Raw genomic sequence first — 18331 nt, forward strand, 5'->3', positions numbered from 1 at the left:
TTTACAATGCAGGCCATGTCCGGTGGTACCATATCCGGATAGCAGGTAGTGGAATACAGAGGTCTTTCTCTCCGAGCACCTTCTGAAAGATGTAACCATCAAACGACAGACGGTTGCCATGGGAACCAGTGGGGGAGGACGGTGTGTTCGACCATAATTCTTGATGCGCTTAGAATGTTTCTTCTTCCGGTCCTCGATTCTTCGCACCACCGCCCCTCTCCGTCGTCCCCCGCCCATTCTGTGGGCTCTTATCATTTTCTTCCCCTTTTAATGCTCTCCTTCCCTGTTCTGGGTCGCCATCTTGGGCCATGCGTCAAGATGGCGCCCCCTGCTCCAGCCTGAGGCAGAGCCCAGGAGCGCCAGCGATTCTGCGCGCGTACGTGCTCGGGCGCGGGAGGGTGGGGCGGTGATGTCAGACGTCGCCCCGCCCCCGGTGGTCGCTCCACCCCTGGCCCCACTCCTCCTTCCTCTCACCCGGCGAACCCGGAAGTGGAGGAGGAGGCGCGGCGGCGGTGGCAGAGCGGGCAGGAGCTGGTGGATCCACACCCGGCGGCGTGTCTGGGGTTGGGGGCGGGGGGTGGGGCTGAGTGGCCTGGGCAGTCTGGCCTGGACAGGGCGGGGGAGGCCATGGCCTCGGCAGAGTTGCAGGGGAAGTACCAGAAGCTGGCTCAGGAGTACTCTAAGGTACCCGTCATATGCGGGGAGTAGGGGGTCCCCGGTCCTGCGGCCCCGGGTTGCCTTGGCAGCGACTTGTCGGGACAGAGGGAGAAGGCGGAGGGGGCACGCGAGCGCGCCCCTCCTGTCTCCGCCTTCTGTATCCACCATTAGCGCGCTTCCACCTGCAGTTCCCAGGAGATGGGGCCGGGCGGTGTCTGGTCGGTGTGCGTTTCTGTGGGAAGGAGCAGGAGTTTGATTCTTCCTTCTCACTGAACTAGCGGGCTTGGAGAGGGATGTCAGAAATCCTGGCTTCCGCCTCTGGTGCTGGTCGGGAGGGGCAGGGAAAGGTGAGGACCGTCGCTTTCCTGCTGCTTCCTCAATTTTCCCAGCCTGGCGATGGGAAGGATCAAGCTTTCTCCTTTCCCACAGGGATGATATGAGGATAAAGAGATTTATCTGCCTCCCCCCCACACCCCCGCAATTAAAGTGTGAATAGAGTCACGCGTGTAAACTACTTCACCAGAAATAGGTGGTTACGAATGGATTCAGTGCTTTGGAAAGACGTTGTCTGAAAATGATTTTGAAAGCTGGAGTGCTAGGGCTATGTCCTTTTCTCTCTGTTTCTTGGGTCACCTGGAGTGGGGCAGAGCACCCAGAAGATGCTCAGGACATGTTGAATTAAGCAAAATAGTGACCTTTCCCTTTGTCATATTTATGGCATCAGTCTTTTAACTGGTGGGACCCTTTTCTTGGAAAAGGGTGGTGCTGCTTTTCTGTGTAGTGTGGTTCTGCCTCAAGAATATTCTACGGAAGTTCTAAAAGCAGAATCTTGCATCTTTGGAAATAGATTCAGTAGTCATTAAACTTGGTTTTCAGTGATCTTGGCATTCGAGGGAGCATGGGGAAGCTTAGACTCCTTTTTACTTTGGAGAAACTGAGACACACTTTAAAAAATTTCATACAACGGATATGCAGCAAGGTGAAATGCATTGTTTTGTGAAAAATAAAACCTGTGCCTAAACATACACACTTAAGTCTTCAGAATCACATGGAAGCCTTTCGAGATATATTATTCCAGTGGTGCTGCTATTGGCAAGGGCTTCCCCAGTAGCTCAGAAGGTAAAGAATCCACCTGCAATGTGGGAGGCCTGGGTTGGGAAGATCTCCTGGAGGAGGGCATGGCAACCCACTCCAGTATTCTTCCCTGGAGAATCCCTATGGACAGTGGAGCCTGGTGGGCTACAGTCCAAGGGGTCGCAAAGAGTCGGACAGACTGAGGACCGACTGAGGTCTAAGCACGACCACTGGCAAAGCTTCTGCATTTCCATTTGAATTTGTCTCTAAGAGCCTCTGGCAAGATGTTAGTGATGGCAAGTTTTTATCCTTTGAAGGCATTTTTTGTTTGTTTGAAAAGTCCAGAAATTATTTGGAACAAATCCATGTGATGAAGTGCGGTGGGTAGAGGATGGCAGTCCCGACACTTGGCTCTCCTATTTTGGGATGAAAATGTTTCATGAGTATAAAGTAAGGGGATTGATTTTCTTTTCAGAGAGTAAACAAGCTCAGAAGGCAATTCCAAATGGCAGAAGAGAGTTCCAGAAATATTTTGAGCAGTGACCGCACTGCTGAAATAGCCTCCCAAAAGTAGTGGAAACTTTGAAAAGATTTTATTCTTTTGGCTTTGTAAGCTCTTTTGTTCAGCAGACAGTTATATGCCACCTATAAACAGTCTGCCAGGCCCCACTGAGTGAGGCAGAGTTCCACCTTAAGGAGAACCCTTTAATAGAATATTCAAATGTTGTACGTAAAATTAATACAAGACAACAAGTGTTAGATCAGTGGGCACACAGAAGAAATGGCAGGTAAGAGTAGAAGTTACTCAGATTGGGGAGTAGTGGATAGGGAGGAAAGGATGGATGGTAGTATTCCAGGCAAAGGAGACAGTCTCTGCTGACGTGAAGACATGGTCAGATAAATGACAGAGAGTGGTGAAGTATGGTTGGAGGGGTAATTTGGACCCGATTGTGAAGAGTTTTGGATGTCAAGTAAGAAGTTTGAACTTTGAATAAATGGAATAGACACTAAAGGTTTTCAAATGGGAGAATGACAGTGCTTTTAGAAAGGTAACTGGTAACTTGAGGAAGATGGACAAATTGGGAAAGACTGGTGAAAAGGAGACCAGACTGCAGGCTCTCTGAATAGTATCAGGGAGAGTTATATAGGGTTAAATAAAATTTGTGACTGTTAAGATGGAAAGGGCTTAAATTTAGGAATTATGGTTGACAAATATGGTTTAGCTTATCTGTTTTTTGAGTGCCTGCTTTGCACGTAGCTGCAAACTTATGAAGCATATGGAAGTGTCAGGGCACTCATCCTTGTGTCTCATCCATTCTGTGGGACGTGATGAGTGAGGGAATACTGAGAGTTGACCCTGAAATTAACCCATGGACTGCTGTGACAGAACACCACTGCCAGCTGGCAGAGGAGGGTGGGTCAGAAGGCGCGCCAGTTTGCCGTGAAGGTTAGATGTAATCATAGTATTATGGTTGGAAGGCATGCTGAGGCCATCTGATTCACATAGTAGGTTGAAGTAATGTTGGGGTCACTGTCGAAAATTTCTAGTGGAGACAGACTGGCTAAAAGTCAGGACAAAGGCCAAAACTTTTAAAATAATTCCCCTAAAGATGATAGTTGAACTTTGAGAGTTAATCACTTTAGGTAGATTTTTGGGGGGATCACCTGTGGGAAGGCTGTGACAATAGGAGATGCTAAGGGTACTGTAGGGGGTCTGCCAGACTTGAAGTTGTCTCCCTATTGGGCCAGACCATTTTTCATCCTTTTAACTGCAACGTGATGGAAATTTCAGAATGTGAGAATCAGGGATTGGTCAAAAGATTTCATGTGCTTTTTGTTCCCTGTCGATTCTAGGGCCAAGCAATTTCTAGATAAGATTTGTGCTACCAACTAAGCCTACTAACTTAGCGGTAAAGAATCCACCTGCAATGCAGGAGACCCAGTTTGATCCTTGCATCAGGAAGATTCCCCTGGAGAAGGGAATAGCTACCCACTCCAGTATTCTTTCCTGGAGACACCCATGGACAGAGGAGCCTGGTGAGCTGCAGTCAATGGGGTTGCAAGAGTCAGACTCAAGTGAGTGACTGAGCGTGCAGGATACATGCTTCCTTCAGCCCTGTGCCTATGGAAGGGGGGTATTTTACCTTTTTGTTAGCTTCCCTGGTACAGACTTAGTGGGCTGATGTTGAATTTCAGTTATGTCTCCCTTTTTTCCTTATTTAGGATACAAAGAAAAATGATGTCCTTTTAAGCTATAGAAGGAGGCCTCAGTATCAAGAGAGCAGCAAGGATGATCCCTCAACCAATGACACTTACAGAATCTTCTCGTTCTTATTTAATGCAGATCTCAGTCTGTGTGTCGGGAAGGGGCCCATTTCTCCCTTTATAACTTCTGTCATAATCTTTTTTCCCCCTGAGAAAGAGCAAAATCAGTCTGAGGAGCTTCCATTAAAGAGACTGAGAGTTTCGTTAGATAAAAGATGAACCACGGAGGCTGAAGCAGATGAAAATTTCTGAGGCAGACAGGTTGCTAAAACATAAATTGTTATGGAAAGGCCAGTTAAAGTGGAGATTAAGACATTAGTGGTTTGGGCAATTAGGCAATCATTGTAGGCTTTTAAAATTTCTGGTTTAACACTTTGGGGGCGGGGAAGGGGTTAGAAGCTGGTTTTCAGAGATTTATGAAATTAGTAGGTAATAGATGGAGGCTGCCTCTTTGAGATGTGAGGGAGAGTTAATCAGGGCCTCATTTTGACTACACTGTTGACTTAAGAATCAGACCATTTCTTACTTGGTGTGTATCTTTCTGGAAAAGAGGCTGAGGGCACACAGTCTGACCCATTTGATTTCAATCTGCTTTCTCGGCACAGGCTTCTGCACTCTTGCCTGGCACAATGTCCCTGTGGAAACAAGTGTCAAGTCTAAGCATCTTTCCGTTGTTTGTGTTACCCTGGGTCAGTGGTTCAAAGCGTAGCCCCGGGATCAGCATCATCGGTGTTGGGAATGGGTTGCATCTATCCTGGATTTACTGAATCTGAAACTGGTGGTCAGGCCTGGGAGTCTGTGTTGTAACAAACCTCTCCAGTGATTTGCGTGCACACCAGAGTCTGAGAACCACCAAGAAATGGTGTCAGTATAGTAGCTTTTGCTCAGATAAAGGTAATCTTTTTAAAGCTCTTTTCAAAGCTGTGAAAACCAGTGGGAAAGCTGGATCCTATTTCCCTAACGGTTTACCTTGCAATTGATGCTTCTTGTAGTTATGAAGGAGATTGCCTTTGGAAACTTTTTAGATTGATACTCTTAGATCTGCTTGTTTTAGGAAAGGATCAGTTTTGCTTACCAGAGAGCAGGGCTTGGCTGAACCTGATAGCTTCCTCTTGTAAAAGAAGTAAGACTCAGGAGCTGGACTAAAGTAAAACGGAGTATCAGCTTTTTTCTACCCTAATGTATTGGGTTCACGACTAAAGGTGGATTGAAAAACAGCCTGTGTTCAGTGCTGTGGACTGCAGCTTTCCAGGAGAATGCAAATGTTCTGCATGTTTGCTGTCCGGTAGGGCATCTACTAGCACGTGGGGCTGTCGAGTACTTGAGACATGGCTAGCTCAGCCGAGGAACTGAATTTTGGACTTTATTTAAGTCATTTAAATTTATTTTTTATTTTATTTTTGATTGCATCAGATCTTAGTTGCAGCATGCAGGCTCCTCTTTGCACCTCAGAGGCTTTTCTCCCATTGTGGCATGGGGGATCCCAGTTCCCCAGCCAGGGGTTGAGCCCTTGTCCCTTGCACTGGACGGTGGCTTTCCATCCACTGGATCACCAGGGAAGTCCCAGTAATTTAAGTTTTAATAGGAACATGTGGCTATTGACCACCCTGCTGAACTGTGCTAGGTTAGCCCCGAGATCAGTGCATCGCAAATGTAAATATCCATGTGACGCACCTGAGAGGTGAAAGTGGTAGTCACTCAGTCGTGTCTGATTCTTTGCAACCCCATGGACTGTAGCTCGCTAGGCTCCTCTGTCCATGAAATTCTCCAGGTAAGAATACTGGTGTGGGTTGCCATGCCCTTCTCTACGGGATCTTTCTGACCCAGGGATTGAACCTGGGTCTCTTGCCTTGCAGGTGGATTCTTTACCATCTGAGCCATCAGGGAAGCACCTTGTTAAACTGCAGATTCTGGTTCAGTAGGTCTGGGGTGGGGCCTAGATTCTGCTCCCAGATGATCCTGCTACAGCTGTCCCTAGACCACACTTTGAATAGCAAGGCCTTAGAAAGTCAAGGGGTGTCCTACTCTTTTAATTCAGCTGAATTGCCAAGCAATCGCTGATGAGGCAGACTGCAGAGTTGGAGTGGGGGTTTTATTCTACTGAATTTCCCTACATGGGAGCAGGGACAAGACAGAGTTTTGTTTGAAGGCAGGTCTGAAAGAAGGTTTTTTCCCCAACTCAGTGACAAAAGAATCTCAGCCTTTAGTACACAGTATGTAGCCTACAGCTACTTTACGCTTTTCCAGGGCAAGGAAAAAGTTAGTAGGCAGAGGGAGACTGAGTGGTATTCCCACAGCTGTAGAATACCTACAGTGTTACAACTAGGAGTTTTTAAAAGGCTCATCCAGGCTAGAGACACTGAAACGGTGGTCTGCTGGTGACTTAAGTATTCTCAAATCAGGGTTTTTGGTGAGGCGTAGGAATGGGCTTCAGGTTGTCTGCTGCATACACTATTTTGTAATAGAGAAAAGCTAGATGTTTGAAGATTGTTTTATAGGGTTGTAAACCATGTATAAGGGCTTCCCAGATGGCACTGTGGTAAAGAACCTGCCTGCCATTGCAGGAGATGCAGGTTTGATCCCTGGGTCAGGAAGATCCCCTGGAGGAGGAAATGGCAACACACTCCGGTATTCTTGCCTGAAAAATTCCACGGACAGAGAGGCCTGGCAGGCTATAGTCCATGGGATCACGAAGAGTTGGACTGGGCGTGCACAAAGACATGTATGAACGTCACAAGGCCCATTGTATGGAAGCAGTTATGTAAGAGTGAACACAGTCTTGTTGAGGATTAGATGAGAAACAGCGTATAGGCTATTCACCTCTTTCCGCACAAACTCTTCTAGTAGTTTGTGATAGAACGTAGTAAATCTCTAATCTTGGGCCAGTTATTCTACCACGTTGGCAGAGCGGCATGAGAGAGGTCATAGGTGGCTCACCCCACTCTCTGTGTCCCCGGAGAAACAGCTTTGTGGTAAGTCTGACTGAAGCCGGGCTGTTCCAGAGGCAGAATCACACAGAGCATTCCGGACACTGGTTGTCAGAGAGTTAGGCTCAGGACTTTAGAAGGTGCTTGGTGTCCAGTAGGGCCATGAGGTTCAGATCATTTGCAGAAGGGCTTTAAAGAGGGACTGTTGACGTAATGGTGGTCTCTTGCAGGATGCGTTACATTTATTGTTTATTTTTGGCTGTGTTGCGTCTTAGTTGCAGCATGCAGGCTCTTCTTGCTGCATGAGGGCTTCTGTCTAGTTGCAGCGCCCAAGGCTTAATTCCTTGACCAGGGTTTGAACCTGTGTCTCCTGCACTAGTGGGTAGATTCTTGACCGCTGGGCCACCAGGAAAGTCCCTACGAAGGATTACATTTCGACCCCTTTTAGGTACATCCGCGGTCCTCAGTCTTTTTGGTACCAGGGATCAATTTTGCGGAAGACAGGTTTTCCACAGACTGGCAGAGGGGAGGGGTGGTCTCAAGATGATTCAAGCATATTACATTTATTGTGCACTTTGTTTCTATTGTTATACATTGTGATATATAATGAAGTAATTATATAGCTCACCATAATGCAGAATCAGTGGGAGCCCAGAACTTGTTTTCCTACAAGTAGACGGTCCCATCTGGGGGTGTTGGAGGGCGATGGGCAACAGCTGTAAATATGGCCACAACTTCACTCCCTATCATGCAGCTCACTCCCTGCTGTGTGGCCTGGTTCCTAACAGGCCACTTAGCAGTAGTGGAAGGTGGCCTGGGGGTTGGGGACCCCTGATTTACAGCATTTAATTTGATAATTAAACATATATCGAATGCTTTCTGTGTCCACAGCATTGATCTTTCACTGTAGGCAGGAGATAAAAGGGATTATACTGTAGTCTCTACTGTGAAGGACGGTTTAATTGGCAGATGGGACTTGAGTGTAGAAATCATACATAAATTAGTGAATGTAAAATGTACTATAAAGACTGAGTACTTTTATAAGTGTTGTCTTGTTACTAGTAAGTGCCCAGGAAACTGAGGGCATGGTCTCTGTGGACCATAGGGGCACTATAGAGAATGGCTGGGAAAAATTTATGGAACTAGGATCGGAGTAGGAAGTAGTCTCTAGAAGAACAGTTGGGGTTTGGTCGGTCAACATGTGAAAAGGCTGTGTTTTTGAGTCAAGGGAAAGCTGAGCACCGAAGAATTGATGCTTTTGAACTGTGGTGTCGGAGAAGACTCTTGAGAGTCCCTTGGACTGCAAGGAGATCCAACCAGTCCATTCTGAAGGAGATCAGCCCTGGGATTTCTTTGGAGGGAATGATGCTGAAGCTGAAACTCCAGTACTTTGGCCACCTCATGTGAAGAGTTGACTCATTGGAAAAGACTGATGCTGGGAGGGATTGGGGGCAGGAGGAGAAGGGGACGACAGAGGATGAGATGGCCGGATGGCATCACTGACTCGATGGACGTGAGTTTGAGTGAACTCCGGGAGTTGGTGATGGACAGGGAGGCCTGGCGTGCTGCGATTCATGGGGTCGCAGAGAGTTGGACACGACTGAGCGACTGAACTGAACTGAACTGAACTGAAAGCTAGTCAGAAGATCACAAGACCATGAAAAATGAGTTTGAAAAGACCAAGAGGGTTTCTGAGTTGGGATTCAGAGGACCAGTTTTCTACTGAATGGAACAGTAGTGCATGGCACAGCTGCTGGAAATAGGCTTTATCATCTCCTGGAGAATTTCCCTGTTCTAATGGAGACTTCAGGGCAGTTGTTTCTCAGTTACGTCCACGTCCGCTGGAGTCTCCACACTCATCTCCTAGAGGCATTAGTGACCATCTGTAACTGTTTCTAAGACAAGCACTGCATTTGCCTTCCCACTGTGGTGAATGCTGATGAGGAGAAAGATAACATTCTGAAAGACCAGACTGGTCACAGCAGTATCTGCGTTTGACAGGATGCTGGTCAGTAATGCAGAGATGTGGCAGTGGCTGAAGTGCAGGGAGATGCCAAATGCCAAGTGTAATTAACAAGCAGTGGAGTCGGCCGAGCTCATCCTCTTCTACCTACCAATTACTAGAAGGGGATTTTAGATAAATATTTCTAAAAGCTGCATTTTTCTGTTGAGTGGTACCATTGAAACACTGTATTTGAATTGTTATCAATTCAGCCAACAGTATTTTCCAAAGGAAAATCAAAATCATTGTTCTTGATGATCAGATTAACTTCCAAACAGCAGTAATTTGAAAAATTTAATTTTGCTTTTTTTGACAAAGTAGGCTGTTTGGTTTGCTTTAAGTAGCTTCTAAGTGTGCCTTAGAAGTTACAGGGGTTTTCCTGTTTGCCCACTTGTTTTGAAAATGGATGCAATTCTGGTCCTACAGAGAATTGTCAGTTCAGCAAATTTCAGACTTCATCCCTAGTCTTTGAGGCAGTCAGTAAGAGGTTCTAAAGACTGCACAAAGGAGATGATCATAGATCAAAGTTAGAATGGGGGTATGAAATGAAACCTAAGCCCTCAAGTAGTACTGCTGTCCTTTGGCTATATGAGTTTGAAGGATTTTGAGCATTACCTGGCTAGCATGTGAAGTGAGTACAATTGTGCAGTAGTTTGAGCATTCTTTGGCATTGCCTTTCTTTGGGATCGGAATGAAAACAGACCTTTTCCAGTCCTGTGGCCACTGCTGAGTTTTCCAAGTGCACTGGCATACTGAGTGCAGCACTTTCACAGCATCTTCTTTCAGGACCTGATGATCTGAGCCACAGGTAGCTCCTGGTTGTATGGCAAACTAGAAGTGTATCTGTTGTCCCTTTGATTCTGCTCTCTTAATAAGAGCTCCATTACTGTTTGTGGAGCATGATATCATTTAAAAAGAGCTTTGACATACATTTCTTGTCTGATTCTCACAACCACCTCAGAAGAATGAAGATAGGGTAGGTGTATTGCCCCACTTTGTAGACCATATAACAAAAGATTAAGTGAGTATCTCTAGTTTACATTGTCTAGGAAGTGACAGAGCAAAATTTGGATCTTCTTTTGTGGTAGTGAACCCTGATCTCCAACTTTCTAAAAACAGAAGCAGCTCATCCTTTTAGTCTGTCTTGCTCAAACTGAATATCCTGCAGTGTTCCTGTTTTTCTTAGAATCTTAGCTCAGTTTTCTCTTGAGTGTCAAATGCTCAGTTTGAAGTTTAGCATTCAAATATTCCTATTCTTTTGGCACAGAAAAGGGTCATTTCTGTTTTCAAGAGACAGATGTGAGTTGCATGGAATTAGAAATAGATTTTTTTCTTTTAAGCTCATAGATAAAATCATCCCATGCATTTAGTTTCTCAGAGAAGAACCTGGTCTTTCATGGTCTTTGTACTGAGTCCTGAGACTGTTTGTGTGTAACCCTTTGGTGTCAGCTACTCTGTGCTGGTGTATTTGTTCTTACATGCTCTGTGTTGTGCTTGTTGATAATTACAGAAGGGGATTACTACAGAAGATTTATCTTTCAAAACCCTGCTGGTGATGGTGATACAGATGTAACCATGAATAAAAATTCATCAAGCTGTATAATTTTGCTTTGTATATTTTAAGATGAAAGTCGACCCCAACTTAAAAAAGTGAACTACAAAAGAAACCCAAGTCCTGCCTCCCCCGAAACTTCTTCCATCTCACCAGTCTACTACTGTTCTCATTTATATTTAGCTTTATAAAACAATAGCCAGTATTGTCTAAATGGCATTACGCCTGGAGTCAAAACTACTGGAGTCTGATTCTCAGCATTGCCACTTAACTTCTCTGTACCTTAGTTTGCTCATGTGTGAAGTGGTGGTAATTATAGCAGCTATTTCATCAGGTTGTGAGGATTGTTGAGGTAGTATATGTTAAGTACTTGGGACAGTGCCTGGTATGTAATGAGGATTCCAATGCTAGCTGCTGTTGTTATTAATTTCTGAATTAAATTTGCTTCTCAGTTGCTTTTGTACACTGCTTCCGCTGATGGCTGATTGTAAGCCCTCCATTCCTGAGGCTGAAGTGAGTGATAGTTGCATGGCTAATATCAGGCACAGTATCCTGCTGGGTGTGTTGTTGCCCTATACTTTGGTTCTCTGTAGAATTCTTATTCCATACTTAGTCAAATTGTATGTATTTTACAGGTGAATGGTATGTCAGAGTTACAAGGAAAATGGCATACTTAATGCCCTATTGTATACTGTATAGTTTTTATTTAGGGAGGTGATTGGTTTCATGGAAAGAACCATGAATATGGGAAGTCAAGAGACCTGGATTTTAGTCTTAATTTTGCATTGCTTAGTTTTATGTCATTGGGCAGCTCAGCCTCTATGTCTTTATTTGTTGAGTGGCACACTGGTGATCTCTCCTTTCCTCTTGAGGGCTCGTTTGTATGTGAGCTGATAGTTATACTCAGTGTACAGATTCCTATAAAGTAATGGTAAGTGATTTCCTTGCTATAAGTGGTTGCTTTATATTAAAAATTAATTATTACTTCCTCTGTTTTCAGCTTCGGGCTCAGAATCAGGTCTTGAAGAAAGGTGTCGTGGATGAACAAGCGAATTCTGCTGCCTTGAAGGTAGGCTACTGAGTGTTTGTGTTGTGAGAGTTAGGTTAGTGTTTGGTGAAGCTTACAGCAGGGAATTCAGCCCATTTTGTAGGTTAAATTCCCAACTCTGACACTGATTCACTAGGGATAGGGGAAGGTAATGGAATTTTTTGTGTGTTTAACTTTCTTACTTATTTAGGTATGAATGTGATGTGCTTTGACTTCTTAGCTGGAGATTACAGAAATGTCTTATTGGACTATATCTAATGCATTTCTCTCATACCCAGCTTCTTTCATAGCTAAATTCATCAGGATTTAATGGGACTTCTTATCTGGCTTGATCTGATAGCACTCTGCAGGGACTGGGTCATATTCATGTTTATATCCCTAGCATTCAGCAGATTGTCCCCTAATAAGTGGATCTGAAAGTGTGAATCATTTAGTGCCTTAGTCTTGCTTTGAGTTGAGCTGGTTAATAGTAATAAACTGTGTTAATGATGACTGTTTGAGTGATCCATCAGCACCTTTAACTGAGAGGAGAAATATGATGGGAGAAGAATTTGTTTCTACCTCATTGTAGCAGGCATGTAATAAATACTGCTTGAAAGTGTTAGTTGTTCAGTCAACTCAGGCCAACTCCTTGTGACCCCAGGGACTGTATAGCCTGCCAGGCTCCTCTGTCGATGGGGTTCTCCAGGCAAGAATACTGGGGTGGGTCGCAGTTCCCTTCTCCAGGGGAATCTTTCTGACCCAGGGGTCGAACCTAGGTCTCCCACATTATAGGCAAATTCTTTACCATCTGAGCCACCCGGGAAGCACAGATATTGCTTAGTGATACTCTTAATTGGATAAATTGATTCTAGGATATGGATTCCTTCTTGGCCAAGTTTCAGTAAAATACACTGCCTGCCTCATTCTTTCACTGCCTCCCTTGCTCCCTCTTCAGAGAAAAGGGCTTAGGAGTCCCTTTGCTTTTCTGTCTTTCTGGAGTAGCCCGCAACCAGTGACACAAGAACAGTCACCAAGGTCATGAGATGCGTCCTTGCACTTGGCTAGTGTTGGCCCCTTCTCCGGAGAAACCTGTCTCTTGAGTGGTGCTCCTCCTTGGGTGCTGTTCCACAGACTCGGGGCTGAGATGGTTCAGAGTACCTTACCCTAAGCTGTCTGCACTTAAGCTGAGATGATTAAAGTTAAGCTTTATAGTCAGGATTTGTTAGCTAAGTTACTGTTTTGTTTAAATCACTGAAGAAATTGATCATTATCTATCTCCTTAGGATGTTTAAAACCTATCCCTGGGGAAAGGATTTCCTAACTCATCTTAGTCGCCCACACTGGTGTTTAACACCCTCCCGTGGCTGATTGTGTTTGATTAACGCTGATAGTGGCTATGGTGGTGACTATGGTGGCGGGGTCAGCAAGCCCTCTCCGTTGAGTGCTTGCTGTGTGTCAGGCAGGCATTGCACTCAGCACCTTACGCCCATTTTCTCAGTTTTCACAACAGCCCTGCAAGGGCACATGCCACCGTCATCATTGTCATTGCAGGAACTAGGATTTATAGAGAGATTGGGATGGATGTCTTCTGAAATCAGTGATTGGTTAATGGGACTGGAATATTAGTCACCTAGTGATTAATGTGGAGAAGGAAATGGCAACCCACTCTAGTATTCTTGCCTGGAGAATCCCAGGGATGGGGGAGCAATTAATTATAAGGATGTAAAAAGATTACTTTTAACTGAACCGTTCATTGCAGTCGGCATTTTGATTATATTAGGTTTGTCTCTTCAATGAGTTCTTAGATACAATGAGCATTTATTGATTTGAATTTCCTTAAATTGAAATATATAATAATTTGGACATGGGCTGGCCCTAAGTTTACCATTGAACTTCAAGTAAACATTAAGGACTTACTAAACAAACAACAGAAAAGGAAATTTTTTTTCTCTTCAATGGAAACATGTTCTATCCCTTTAGCCATGCCCTCAACATGCAAATAATGTCAGCAGATTGCAGAACCAGCCTCTGGTTTTTAGGTTGCTGTTTCAAAATCCACTATTTAAAATTGGGAAAGTAGCATTGACATATATATATACACTATCATGTGTAGAATAGGTAACTAGCAGGAAGCTGCTATAAAACACAGGGAGCCCAGCCTGGCGCTCTGTGACAACCGAGAGGGGTGGAATGGAGTGGGAGAGGGAGGCTTAAGAGGGATGGGATATATATGCAATTATGACTGATTCAGTTGATGGACGACAGAGACCACCACAACACTGTAAAGCAATTATCCTCCAATTAAAAAAACCCCCTGTTCATTAAAACTTGACCTCTTCTTAGCTTTATAGTGGTTTTTCAGTGAAGGTAAAGTAAACGTACAGATCTTTCAGTTTATGGTAGTGTATGGCCATTTGTGTTTGATTACCAGTGAACACAAAGTTACCAGAATATCGTAAGGAAAATATAGTTAGAATAAGAATAATATTATTTTTAAAAATAGAGTGAAACTAAATATTTCTCGTTTCCCATTTTCTTACCCTGTTGTGGTATAAACAGTACGGCATGGTCAGTAGAAGACATGTTGTTTACATTTTAGATTTTGTTCCTATTTTCACTTTAAAGTGCACTGAGAATATTCTTTGATATCTGGAAAATATTCTTTGTTAGGATAATATTGATTTTTATCTTTGACAGATCAGAATAATTTAAAGTTAAGAGTATTGAAAAGACTTCATTTTGACTGACTTAAATTCAAGGAGGATTTATAGGAAAAAGTGAATACAAATATATTTCTTCCATTCTTGCTTACCTGAAGGGCATCATCAGTGAATCTGAGGTTCTCTTTAAAATTTCAAATTTATAAAATTGTAGCCTCAGACTTTGTGACTCCTTACCACCAAACACATGAATAACAACATTATATAAAAACATGTTGTTGTGGGTATTTAAGTTGATCAATGTTACTTCAGTAGTATACTCTTTAGCTTTAATTTTAACTTGCTTGGTTGGACCAGAAAATGATTTTGTCACCAAAGAGAGCTAAAAAAACATAGGAACTGGAATTATGAACATATAAGTTTAATTCCTTAAATAAAGAGGTTTTGATTATATTTTGGTGAAACAAAAACATTTTTTTTTATTATTTTTTAAGTGTTAAGACTAAATTACAAGGAATGGTCTGTTTTCACTTTGATGTAGGAACAACTGAAAATGAAGGATCAGTCACTGAGGAAACTGCAGCAGGAAATGGACAGTTTGACATTCCGAAATCTGCAGCTTGCCAAAAGGGTCGAGCTACTTCAAGATGAACTGGCTCTAAGTGAACCCCGAGGCAAGAAAAACAAGGTAAGTCAAGTCAAAACAAGGTAGGGTGACCTTGCCATTAGGTGCAGACATCTCCAGGCCATCCTGGTTTTAGCAGAAGACCTCACCTCCAAATACTCTAAAGGTCTATTTATTACACCTGGTTATTGGGTCCAGAAAGCAAAACATTATTATTAATATATACTAAGTATTTATTAGAGCCATTTTCACATGGAAGTGAGTTTTCAAGAGTTTATGAGAAACCAGCATGCACATAGTTGATTTAGTGGCTAAGAAAAATGAACGGTGTATCTCATATTGGTCAAAATTAAACTGTTGTATTTATAGTAAGTTGCCATTTAACTCAAGGTAGGGCAGATAGAATGAGAAGCACTGTCCATATGAACCACTGTCTATGGAAGTGGCAGTTGAAATACTCATACATGAGGCTTGTAAGTTTGCTACAGATGTATTTTCTTTGTTTTTATTCTTAGGAGTTCAGTTTGTGTGTGTTTTGTTTGTTTGTTCATTTGTTGTTTTAGAGAAACATTGTATTTAATGGTAAAGCTTAGCACACTCCAGCACCAGGCATGGCCTGGAGTCTAAGCAACAGGGATGGGTAGGTGACCTCCATGGAGGTTCACATGGCAAAGATGATGAGAAAGGCAGCCTTTAAACAGAAGAGCTCCTCACACAAGGCAAAGCCCAAAATAGCCTAGGAGAAGAGCTGCTGCTTCAGAGACGGGTTCCTGGCATAGCCAATGATCAAGCTGACCAAAAGTGCTCCAGTGCCAGCCCCTGAGCCAGCCACACCAACTGTGGCAGCCCCAACGCCAGTAAACTTGGCTGCTGTGTCAATATCCCAGGAGAAAACACTGGTCTGGTACTCCTGCCTGGCCACCTGGAGTGGGACACTGCTGTGGGAAGGCTGTTTAGTTGAGATCTCTGGCCTACTCAGGAAAGAGGCAGACAAAGGCCTGACGGGACCCCTGGTCAAAGAGTGGATCAGAGCAGGAGGAATGAGTGGTGCCCTGGTGCTCTGTTTTCTCACTCTCCTGGCTTTACTCTTCTGTCTGATGCTCGTCTTACTCATCCTCTTCACTACATGAAGCTCCATGGAGGTCACCTACCCACGCCTCCTGCTTCAACTTCAGGTCATGCCCGATACTGGAGTGTGCTAAGCTTTACCTTTAAACACCATGTTTCTCTTAAAAAAAAAAAAAAGTCCCAAGGTGTAAATATAAATTTCTTTCCCTTCTGGTTTTGTGTAGTGAGGTGAGATTCTGATTGATCTAAGATGGATGATCTGATACTTTTGATCATTCTGTGGTTAAGAAGTTATTGCTTTTTTCAAGGGCATAAGCTAGTGATTAACTCTTTAAAAGTCCTGTGTGTTTGTTGGACAGCACCCTAAAAATGTGTGGACTGAGGCAATGATGACAAAATGGTTGGAGGCAAGAAGGTTCACAGTAACTGAAGCGGTGCGTGAGGAGGAAAGAGTGCAGGCTTTGGAGCTGAGCCCAGATTTGAATTCTTTGTCTTCCATTTATAGGTCTATGACCTTAGGCAAGTTTTTTTAGCCTTGCAGCCTCAGTTGTGAGAAAGACTTTCATGGTTGTTGTCAGGATTAAATGAGATCATATAAAGTACCTAGGACTGTATGTGCCTATGATGGACATGTTGACTTAATTATGTCTCATTTCCCCTCCATGGAAGAATTCTCCAGAGTGGTAATTTTTCAAGTAAGTGCGGAACAGTTCAGTTCAGTCACTCAGTCGTGTCTGACTCTTTGTGACCCCATGAACTACTGCACGCCAGGCTTCCCTGTCCATTACCAACTCTCGAAGCTTACTCAAACACATGTCCATTGAGTCGGTGATGCCATCCAACCATCTCATCCTCTGTCATACCCTTCTCTGCCTGCTTTCAATCTTTCCCAGCATCAGGGTCTTTTCCAGTGAGTCAGTTTTTCATATCAGGTGGCCAAAGTACTGGAATTTCAGCTTCAACATCAGTCCCTCCAATGAATATTCAGGACGGATTTCCTTCAGGATGGACTGGTTGGATTGCCTTGCAGTGCAAGAGACTCGAGAATCTTCTCCAACACCACAGTTGAAGAGTATCAATTCTTCAGCATTCAGCTTTCTTTATAATCCAGCTCTCATATCCATACATGACTACCGGAAAAACCATAGTTTCGACTAGATGTACCTTTGCTGGCAAAGTAATGTCTCTGCTTTTTAATATGCTGTCTAGGTTGGTCATAGCTTTTCTTCCGAGGAGTAAGCACCTTTTAATTTTATGGCTGTAGTCACCATCTTCAGTGATTTTGGAGCCCAAGAAAATAAAGTCTCTCACTGTTTCTATTGTTTCCCCATCTATTTGCCATGAAGTGATGGGACCAGATGCCATGATCTTAATTTTCTGAATGTTGAGTTTTAAGCCAACTTCACTCTCCTCTTTCACTTTCCTCAAGAGGCTCATTAGCTCTTTGCTTTCTGCCATAAGGGTGGTGTCATCTGCATATCTGAAGATATTGATATTTCTCCCAGAAATCTTGATTTCAGCTGTGCTTTATCCAGTCCAGCGTTTCTCATGATGTACTCTGCATAGAAGTTAAATAAGCAGGGTGACAATATGCAGCCTTGACGTACTCCTTTCCCGATTTGGAACTGGTCTGTTGTTCCATGTCCAGTTCTAACCATTGCTTTTTGACCTGCGTGCAGATTTCTCAGGAGGCAGGTCAGGTGGTCTGGTACTCCCATCTCTTTAAGAATTTTCCACAGTTTGTTGTGATCCACACAAAGGCTTTGGTAAAGTTCATAGAGCAGAAGTAGATGTTTTTCTGGAACTCTTTTGCTTTTTTATGATCTAATGGATGTTGGCAAATTGATCTCTGGTTCTTCTGCCTTTTCTAAATCCAACTTGAACATCTGGAAGTTCACAGTTCATGTACTGTTGAAGCCTGGCTTGGAGGATTTTGAGCATTACTTTGCTAGTGTGTGAGATGAGTGCAATTGTGCGGTAGTTTGAGCATTCTTTGGCATTGCCTTTCTTTGGGATTGGAATGAAAACTGACCTTTTCCAGTCCTCTGGCCACTGACATGTTGCTAAATTTGTCAAGTGTTTTATAAATTTGCTGGCATATTGAGTACAGCACTTTAACAGCATCATCTTTTAGGATTTGAAATAGCTCAACTGGAATTCCATCACCTCCACTAGCTTTGTTCGGGGATGCTTCCTAAGGCCCGCTTGAGTTCGCATTCCAGGATGTCTGGCTCTAGGTAACTGGTCACACTATCGTTGTTATCTGGGTTGTGAAGATCTTTTTTGTATAGTTCTGTGTATTCTTGCCACCTCTTCTTAATATTTTCTGCTTCTGTTAGGTCCATACCATTTCTATCCTTTATTGTGCCCATCTTTGCATGAAATGTGCCCTTGGTGTCTCTAGAGATCTCTAGTCTTTCCCATTCTGTTGTTTTCCTCTATTTCTTTGCATTGATCAGTGAGGAAGGCTT

At 43.6% G+C, this 18331-nt stretch overlaps 1 protein-coding gene across 1 annotated transcript in view; it reads left to right on the forward strand.

Moving 5' to 3' along the window:
- The first annotated feature begins 627 nt into the window (after positions 1-627).
- The window catches only part of PPP1R21 (protein phosphatase 1 regulatory subunit 21), a 66981-nt gene continuing 49277 nt past the window's right edge, over positions 628-18331 (forward strand). The window contains exons 1-3 of the mRNA XM_052648446.1: positions 628-684; positions 11478-11546; positions 14709-14855. Coding sequence (XP_052504406.1) covers positions 628-684; positions 11478-11546; positions 14709-14855 — 273 coding nt within the window. The remainder of the gene's footprint in view (positions 685-11477; positions 11547-14708; positions 14856-18331) is intronic.

The sequence above is a fragment of the Budorcas taxicolor genome, chromosome 11 (assembly GCF_023091745.1).
Source record: "Budorcas taxicolor isolate Tak-1 chromosome 11, Takin1.1, whole genome shotgun sequence".
Lineage (NCBI taxonomy): Eukaryota > Metazoa > Chordata > Mammalia > Artiodactyla > Bovidae > Budorcas > Budorcas taxicolor.